The 9,830-nt window shown below is 39.4% G+C and overlaps 1 protein-coding gene across 1 annotated transcript; it reads left to right on the forward strand.

Moving 5' to 3' along the window:
- Positions 1 to 1,130: 1,130 nt before the first annotated feature.
- LOC144333400 (myosin-IIIb-like) lies at positions 1,131 to 5,781 on the forward strand. Its single transcript, XM_077957183.1, has 4 exons — positions 1,131 to 1,305; positions 1,813 to 1,917; positions 4,328 to 4,411; positions 5,232 to 5,781. Exons 2-4 carry the CDS (start codon positions 1,894 to 1,896, stop codon positions 5,436 to 5,438), a joined length of 315 nt encoding a protein of 104 aa, XP_077813309.1. The 5' UTR covers positions 1,131 to 1,305; positions 1,813 to 1,893; the 3' UTR covers positions 5,439 to 5,781.
- The last annotated feature ends 4,049 nt before the right edge of the window (positions 5,782 to 9,830 follow it).

The following is a 9,830-nucleotide window of genomic DNA, read 5'->3' on the forward strand; positions in this document are numbered from 1 at the left end:
ACCGGACTTCCTGTCCCTGTCGCTGACGTCTCTGAACATATCATGTGATAAGATTGTGAATGAGCCATCCTTGCTGCCCACTTTCTGCTACATTATTTGCTGTCTTAATGCTTAAACTCTCTTGATAAATTTCTAGGCATGAGAGGATGCATACCAGAAGACCTTATCATGTGGAAGATGCTGAAAAATACTGCCTTGAGGATGATTTGGTCAATCTAGAGGTTCTGGATGAGGTACTAAATATTTAGTAGACAATTCTCATTGCAGACATTTGTTTCATGTGGTCTGACCTTTCTGTTGTAGAGCATGTCCTCCTCAGGTCATTTGAAAATGTAGTGGTTTGTGTAGCCATGGGATGAAGCTCAGGGAGCATTCAGTCACTGTGACCATGATCCTGTGCTATGTTTATTTAGATAGCCCCTAGAATCATGAAGAGAAAAGGATTTGGATTTTTCCAATAAAGCTCTTTATAGTGTAGCCTTAATGGTGGGTTATATCAGCTGAAAATATTTTGTTTGATAAAATTTGACAAAATATTTCAATTAACCCTTAAGAAGTTGTTTGTTCTTCATAAGAAAGAGCTTCATTTAGGGAAATCATGAAGTTAATATAGCTTGAATTCTAAATTTGAAGTCTCTGATAATCCCTACTTAAAATATGCATGTTTAATAGTGCTGTTAATTGCACTGGACCTGTTTATGCTGAGTCTAACTCTGGGGATTCTTACTTTCAATGTCTAAATCACTAAAGTGTAATAAAAAGTGTTTAATTCTGTATTTATGCCACCTAGGTTTTTAGTGCAGTGCTTTGAGAAATTAACTTACCGTTTTGTCTGTGCTCTATCAGTAGGAACAGCCCATTAAATAAAATTTTAAATAAAACATTTTGACTGGTTGAGATTAGTTCTTTTCACAATAACAAGTAAAATCTTTCTTGGATATCTCAGTGTCTTTTAGCAAGTCCTAAGTAGGCCTAATTCTTTCAATGTATTCCTATTTTTTCTTTCAAGGCAAATATTGGCATTGTTTTAATGAATTAGGATCGTTAGGGTCATTGTATGATTTAAATGAACTACTTTCATCTTTTAAAGAAAGATGTTCTTGGAAGAATAAATTTGTTGTCATTTTTAGAATCTATCCCTTGATTGGAAATAATATTTACTCTCAATACCATTTATCCTCTTCTTAGGATACAATTATCCATCAGTTGCAGAAACGTTATGCAGACTTGCTAATTTACACATATGTTGGAGACATCTTAATTGCCTTAAACCCCTTCCAGAATCTAAGCATATACTCTCCACAGGTAAGAGATGTTTTAAGAGCATACTGCTCCTTCATAGGAAATTAAAACTCACAAGGGCAAATGAAAAGAAATAAAAAGTAAGAATAAAATTATGCTACCCTAGATGCATATACTCCAAACTGCAGATAGTAATGTAATACAAATAGAATTTTTACATCTTGAGGATACCTTTTTAAAGCAAACTATAACAATCTTTATTGAGTGCTTACTGCATGTTGGACACTGGGTTACCTCACTTTTCACACCCTGTGGGACAGGTACTGTTGTTAAACCTAGTTGGCAGACGAGGATACTTAGCATAGAGTGGCTCCCTCTTACTAGCTCACGAAGCAGTAAGTACAGAAGTGAAATTTGAACTCAGGCCTGCAGGCTCCAGAACCTGTACCCTACAGTCTTCCTAATGCAACAAGTCCCCTAATAAGTGACAGAGTCTTGGTTTCATGGGCAATAGGTAGTGGAGTATTAGATGGTCCAGGGGAAAGTTTCCTTTAATTATTTTTCCTTCAGTTTTCCAGACTTTATCATGGGGTGAAACGTGCCTCTAATCCCCCCCACATATTTGCATCAGCAGATGCTGCTTACCAGTGCATGGTTACTCTCAGCAAAGACCAGGTAAGAACTCACCTTCCTTTCCTGTGGAGTCACACGGTTAAGACATGTTCTGTCTTCCTCGTCAGCTCCTAAGTCTTCCTGAAACCTTTCCATTCTGGTTGCTGGTGCCGACCCAAAGAGACAGATGAAATGGCAGCTCTGTGGAACTTGTGCATAGATAAAGCCATAGCATCAGGAGAATGTGAAAATGCTTTTCAAGAAACATAAAGCATTCACATCAAGAGCACTCATTTTCTCTGATAAGATATAATAAAAATGTTTCTAATATGAATATGATGAGAACAGAGCAAACACAACCTGATTACACGGCAATGATTGTAATAAAAATAGCATATAGAATGGCATAAGTGAAATTCTTTCCTATTAAGGTCTTAGAATTTTCATGATTCTGTCTTTTTTGTATGAAATATTGCACAGAGGTTGACAGCGACCATGCACCACACCATTTAGCTGCTGAAAAATTGTGACAGATTGGGTAGAGAATGAACAAACCTAAACTCAATGCTAAGCACAGGCTCATCCATTTTACCTTTCTAGCCTTCTAATTCACAGTGCTGATATATCTAACCTTTCATCCCTCCTTTACTTTCAATAGGTGTATTTTTCTTTGTTTCTTTATTCTGTTTGAAATAGAAGTAGTCTAATTTGGCAAGCAAATTTCCTGAGAGTATCACTGTGTGGATTTCCTAAGACCTGGGAAGTCCCAGCTTTGGGGTTTGTTGAGTAATAGATGACATTATAAGAGTGTAGATTACAAAATGGAATACATGGATTCACTGTAGCTTAGAAACTTAGCTCCTCCAAATTCTTGTTGTTCCATTGTACAGATGTACCATAATGTATTTAATCAGTCCAAGATTTACAAGTCCCAGAGACTTGTAAAATGTCGATAGATTTCATAGGGAGGAAGTAAATGGAGAGAAATATATATTGTTTTTAAGTTAAAAAGTCACCTCACTGCGTTGTCTTTTTTGACACCATTTCTGACACCAAATGTTGTATTTTTTCCAACACCAACCAATTCTCCAAGCCCAGCTGGGTGCCCGACGATTCAGTTCAATTCTGACACTACCTGGAGTTAGCACAGACTCCACAGATTAAGTGATTAGTGCTACAAGAAGGTTCCCACTTGAGATGCCAGCTGCAAATGGAGTACCTAGGCTTCTCACACTTCTGCCTGGCCGAATACCAGTCCAGGGGTTCTTGTGACTCTCTTTAGGTTTGATGATTCACTAGGAATGACTCAAGGAACTAAGGAAAACACTTTACTTACATTTACCAGTTTATTATGAAGGGTATAACTAAGGAACAGCCAAATAAAAGAGACATATGGGGCAGGGTATATGGGGGAAGGAAGGGGATGTGGCATACAGAGCTTCCATGCCTTTTCTGGGCACATCCCCCTCCCAGCACCTCGATGTGTTCACCAACTCAGAAGCTCTCTGAATCTCGTTGTTCAAGAATTTGTATAACTTAATCTTAAATTCCCCTCTTCTTTCTAGAAGTTGGGAGGTAGGGCTGAAAGTTCCCACACTCTAATCACATGTTTGGTCTTTCTAATGACCGGTCTGAAGCTATCTAGGGGCCTCACCTTGAACCACCACCTTGTTAGGAATAAACTGAGGTATGGTTGAAAGGGGCTCCTTGTGAATAACAAAAGATACTCCTACCACTGCTGGAAATTCCAAAGGTTTTAGGAGCTCAGTGCCAGGAACCAGGGACAATGCCCAATATCTAATTTTTATTATATCACATCCACTAATTTCCTTTATACATAAAGAGTTCCCTGAAATGAATGATAAAAATATCAACAATACAATAAAATATGGGCAAACAATATGGACAGGTCACGTAAAAAAAAGCCTCTTAAGCAAATGGAAGGAGGCCTCATTCGTAATTTTTAAAATGCAGAATAAAGCCACACTGAGATACCATTTTTTAAACCTATTAGATTGTCAAAAATCTAACATCCTGTTGGTGAGGCTACAGGAGAGCAGGCACTTTCATATATTGGAATAGTCCCCAGGAAAGCAATTTGGTAATATGTATCAAACTTACAAATGTATTTACCTTTTGATCCAACATCCCCATTTCTAGGAATTTCTCCTGCAGATGAACCTGCATAAAAATATGAATTATGTATAAGGTTATTCATTGTAATATTATTTATAATTACAAGGAAAAAACTCAAATATCCCAAGATGGACTGATTAAACAGATTATGGTACATCTGTACAATGGAACAACAAGTAGCTATACAAAAGGTTGAAGAAGGTCTCTTAAATAGGAAGATTCCTAAGATCTATTTCTCAGTGAAAAATTAAGGTGTACAGTAGCGGATGTTATATGAAGCACGCAAGTTGCTTCTGTGCTATAAATTCTTCACTTGACGGTCCATTTTCTGTGCCAGTGCATTGTCATCAGTGGAGAGAGTGGCTCTGGGAAGACAGAGAGTGCTCACCTGATTGTTCAGCATTTGACTTTCTTGGGAAAGGTATGGACTAATCTGCTTTATGTATTGTGGCGAGAAGTTCCTACAGAGTAACTGCATATTTTATAAATGATGGAAGTACTGTTTTTTTTTTTTTTTTATTGAGGCTTACATAAAGACATTCCATCTTTGTTATGTTTGCCTCCTGATAGCAAGGCCTCTTAAGATGTCAGCATGCTATCCTTCTTTCACACCGGGAGGAGAATAATGCCAGCGCAAATTTACTAGATTATTGGCAATTAATTTTCATGTTTTCAATGTAATAGAAACATTCAGCCATTAAGTAGTAAGAGTGGTTAAGCACTAGGAACAGGATCAGGGAAGCCACTATAGTGATTAAAAGGACGGAAAATAGAAGCCTTTGAGCAAAAGTTGAGGGAAATGAAAATTTTCAGCTTGGTGAAATCGATATTGAAAGAATGACTTCAAAAATAGTCTAGTAGTTACACTCTGAATTAGTGTACTAGGTGACTAAGAATGTATGGAATTTTTATACATAAGGTTTATAGACTATTATGATAAATGCCAGAAAAGTTGCGGGATCTATTTAAAAATCTTTCTAAACTGGTTAGGCGTTTTATCTGTCAAGGGTTTTAAATGAAATATAGCTGGATTTTAAAAACTGCTGTACTAATCTAGCCAAATCTGATTCATATGCAGATCTGGGGGGTTGCTCATATGAGAAAATGATGCTGGTGGTTGATGCTAACGTCTCTTTATAAAAGGGCAATGTGGATTTGGGTGGGCAAGGGATGGGTGCCCGGCAACTTTGCTGGAGTAATGTTTCTGGAGTCTCTTCTTGACTGTTCTCTGTTTGGCACAGGCCAATAATCAGACCCTGAGAGAGAAAATTCTACAAGTCAACTCCCTAGTGGAAGCCTTTGGGAACGCATGCACTGCCATCAATGACAACTCCAGCCGTTTTGGAAAATATCTGGAAATGATGTTCACACCAACTGGAGTTGTGATGGGGGCAAGAATCTCTGAATATCTCCTTGAAAAATCCAGAGTGATAAAACAGGCAGCGTAGGTGCACTACTTTGTCACTGTGTTTTTGCCCTGCAGTAAAAACCGGGGGGCGGGGGGGGCTTTGGGAATTTTAACAGTTAAGTTTTCATCCTTGTTCTTAACATTCCCCTACCCTCCCAAGGGCAAAGAATGATTTAAGCAAAGGATCAGTGGTAGATTTTAACCTGAAAGAAATTAATGGAAAGGGTACAAAGGGCTGGGGTAGGTGTGCTTTGGGGATGGGTATGCTTGTTTCTCCTGAGCTGGTTGTGTCAGGTAGAATTTAGCAGCATTGCAGACATTTTTTAAGACCCTGAGGCCCCTTAAAATTGAAATTGTTTGTTAAAAAAAAAAAAAAAAAAAAAGACACCAAGAATATTTCACACGTTAATTTTGTCCTTAGATTGAGGCAGAGAAAACAATTATTCTGTTTTTAAGGAAAGCATTTGGTAATAGAAATCAATAGCACAGACTTTGATCTGGGTTCAAATGCAGGTTCTGATACTCACTGTGTGACTTTGGGCATTTCACTGACCACCTCTGTGCCTCATCTGTGAAATGGAAATGCTACTAGTGCTGACCTCATGGGTTTGTTGTGAGGATTAACATGTTCATTTATATAAAATTACTTAAAAGAATGCCTAGTGTGGTACATCCTATCAGAGTATTAGCTACTCTTCCTATTATAATAATATAACCACTAGTGTGGTACATGCTATCAGAGTGTTAGCTACTCTTCCTGTTATAATAATAACTCTTCCTGGGGAACATCACACACTGAGGCCTGTCGTGGGGTGGGGGGTCGGGAACGGGGGGGAGGGATGGCATTAGGAGATATACCTAATGTAAATGACGAGTTAATGGGTGCAGCACACCAACATGGCACATGTATACATATGTAACAAACCTGCATGTTGTGCACATGTACTCTAGAACATAAAGTATAATAAAAAATAACAATATCTTCCTTTAATAATAATAGCTATTATAATTATTAATATTAGTAGCTATTATTATTATTGTAGGACACCAGAGCTTCTCAGGAGCATGGTTCCGCACTTCAATATTAATGCATTATTGAATCCCTGCTGTTTGCCAGTGCTGTGCTTTGTGTTGGCTTGTAAGAGTAAACTAAATACAAAAGATTCTTGTATTCACGGGGCTTGGAGTATGCGGTATACAAGGAAGGAGTAGGGGAGAATCATAGGCATTAAACAAGTAAACTTAAATGTAGAACAATTGTAATAAGCACCAGAAAGCAAAGTAGGTGCTATTAAGGTGAAACGAGAGAAGGGAAGGACACATAACCTAGTCTAGGGAGAAAGAAGGTCTCCCTGTATGTGAGATCACAGGATCACTAGGAGTTAGGCAACGAGGTGGGGACCAGAGTAAGGAGGAAAAGTGGCAAAGATAAGGCTGAGACCAAATCATGCAGAGCTTTGAAACCAGGATGAGGATTTCAAACTTTTTTCTAACGGCGATAGGAAGCCACTTAACGTTTTCAAGCAGGGGAGTCACCAAACCAACTTGCATTTTGAAATGATCACACTAGCTTCAATGGGGAATGGATTGGAGGAGATGCAAGGATTGTGTTGATATGATTAGGATGCTGTTGCCAAATTCATGTGAGAGAGAACGCTGGCCTAGACTAAGGTGGTGGCAGTGGAGATGGAGAGAAGTTGAGGAGTCTGAAAGATACTGTGCAAGTAGAATTTACAGGAATTGTTCTGGGCTGAGAACCCAAGCATCTTCCTCTATCAGGTACTTGCAGTTTCCTCACACAGTAGGGATTGGCATGAACATTAAACAAATGAAAGATAGAGTCAGAGTCATTTATGCTTCCCTGTGGCTTTCTGATTAATTTTTATGAGGTCCCCTGCTTCTGTCTCCCCAGCTTAGGATTGTTTTAAAATTTAGGGAGCTACCTCTGACAGAATGGAAAGCATAGTGTTCTGTGTTCAAATGTAAAGTGGTCTTTTACCAAGATAGTGTGAGGAGAGTTCTCGGTCACTTAATGTGATATGTTGCTTGTTAATGTAAATATTCATATACCTTACTTTCCTCATATGCAACATGGGCATAATAATGTCAACCTCACAAGGCTCTTACAAGAATTAAGTGAGAGGAAGAGAAGATGGGGCCTGTGCCAGTCCTGTTCATCCAACTGTTGGGGTTCACCCCCTTCTGGGCACACTGTAAGGTTCCTGTGTGGCTGGGTGTGGTCACATAACTGGTTCTGGCAAGTGGGCATGTAACGGCAACCCTCCAGAGTCTGGCAAAGTGTAAGGCGGGGACTGCTCTGCCAGCCACGGCTCATGAGTGACTGCAGTGAGCACAGCCCCACCACTGACCTGCCATGGACAGGTACTCTGAGCAAGAACTAAACCTGTGTTGAGTTAAGCTACTAAGATCTTGGGGTGTTTATTACTATAACAAAACCTAGCCAATCTTGACAGATAAAGGGATGGAAATCAAACTGAATTGATGCTAGCGATGGATATCAGCAGGAAAAGCTTGGAAGAATTGAGAACTAGATGGATCTGTAGAAAAACTGTAGGAAGGTAAGACTGAGATAGGTCAGCCAAAGCCTGCACATGTAACAGAGATTAAAGAACAAGTGACATTCATCTCAGGCCTTTCGGTTCCTGTCTCAGTGAAGGGTGCCACCATCACTAGATGCTCACGCTAGAAATCTAGGAGGCAGTCTCTAGGTTTCTTTCCCTCACCATCCTCATTCAGTCTATTAGGACGTTCTTTTGGTTGTTTCTCCAGAATATATATAATATTTAAGCTTACTCTTATTTTCCATCACCACTACCATTACCCTATCTGAGCTATTATGCTTTCTCACCGGGACCCCCTGACTGGTTTCCCTGTAGCGATCTTGGCTTCTTATAATGACACTCAGAGAACATGAATCCCTTTAGTCCTGTATCCCTGGTACCTGGCGCAGTGCCTACCATGACTGGCAATTAAGATGTTTATTCATTGAATAGTCACATTTTTCTATTTATATGTATATCCTATAACATCATGTTGTACATCTTAAATATACACAATAAAATGTATTTTAAAAAAATAAAAATAGGGGCTGGGCACAGTGGCTCATGTCTGTAATCCCAGCACTTTGGGAGGTCAAGGCAGCCTCGGCAACATAGTGAGACTGTCTCTACAAACACAAAAACATTAGCGGGGGATGGTGGTGCCTATAGTCATGGCTGCTTGGGAGGCGGAGGAGCAAGAATTGCTTGAGCTCAGAAATTTGAGGCTGTAGTGAGCTACGATCACACCACTGCATTCCAGCCTGGACAACAGAGTGAGACCCTGTCTCTTAACTAAATTTATTAGTTAAGAAGTCACAGAAGAGCTTTGACAGGATAAACAATCAAAGGAAGATGAGGATACCCAGGAGAGGCTGAACAGAATGAGGGCCATGCCACAAAGGGGGATAAGGGGAGAAGAAAGACAAGATTTCTTCCATGGAGCTAGGTTGACCAAAGAAAAGATTTGCCAAAATCCAAGGGTATCTGCAGAAGAGACTGTTCTCCTCCAGAGGAAAGAAGGGGATGTGGAGCAGTGCTTTTCAAACTCTCTGTGCTAAAGGATCAGTTTTGTTTGTTTGTTTGTTTGTTTTAAATATCCCACCCATTTTGAACTAATACCTTTGTAAAATGCAGTGAAAATTAATTATCAGAAAAATTATCATGCTCTTGGATGTCATGGCAATGTCACTTGCTATAAAATGTCTAGGCATGTACTTTCCAGTTCCTTCTCTTGTTATAAACTGACAGCTGTCCACAGACTATGCTCAGAGCTGACAGCAGTCCACAGACTATGCTCAGAGTAGCACCTATCTGAAAGGACCCTGGCCAGGGTAGCCTAAAAGAGGTGGATGGCAGGAGACCAGACTAATGAATGACATGTTGAGTAGTATTTTTAAGAATACCAGCTTGGGAGAGTGAAGACTTCAGTTCTGGACCAATCCTGCTCCCTAAACTGCTGTGAGACTTGCAGGCCGCTTTCTGTCTAGGGCTCCAGTAAAGTAGAGGATTTGGCTGATGTCTGTAAGCTGGACCTCACTGTCTCTGAAGCAACATGTGGTACAAACAGAAGGCAGTAGGCATTTGGGCTGCAATAGAAAGATTTCAACATACACAACCTGAGCTGTTTCCTGTAAATGTCCCATTCTTTGAAACCTTTTGCTTGTAGTAAAGTGTGTTTAATAATGCAACATTATGACAGTTACTATACTAATCCTATCACTGTTCTGTAAGTGGGATTTATAATATTTAATTGCCTGAAAATACAAATTTGCCGTGGGATAATTTTTTGCACAGAAAGAAGATGGTGTAAAATAATTGGGATGGGGAAGCCAGAATACATTATTACTAAAGTCTCTTTTTTTTTTTTTCAG

The sequence above is a fragment of the Macaca mulatta genome, chromosome 12 (genome assembly GCF_049350105.2).
Source record: "Macaca mulatta isolate MMU2019108-1 chromosome 12, T2T-MMU8v2.0, whole genome shotgun sequence".
Classification (NCBI taxonomy): Eukaryota; Metazoa; Chordata; class Mammalia; order Primates; family Cercopithecidae; genus Macaca; species Macaca mulatta.

What these genes read in the sequence shown, in the direction of transcription:
- LOC144333400 (XM_077957183.1), top strand. Translation starts at nt 1,894, where the DNA reads ATGGTTACTCTCAGCAAAGACCAG. An exon ending in TTACTCTCAGCAAAGACCAG is followed by an intron (nt 1,918 to 4,327) that starts GTAAGAACTCAC and finishes TTTCTGTGCCAG; the next exon opens with TGCATTGTCATCAGTGGAGA. An exon ending in ATTTGACTTTCTTGGGAAAG is followed by an intron (nt 4,412 to 5,231) that starts GTATGGACTAAT and finishes TGTTTGGCACAG; the next exon opens with GCCAATAATCAGACCCTGAG.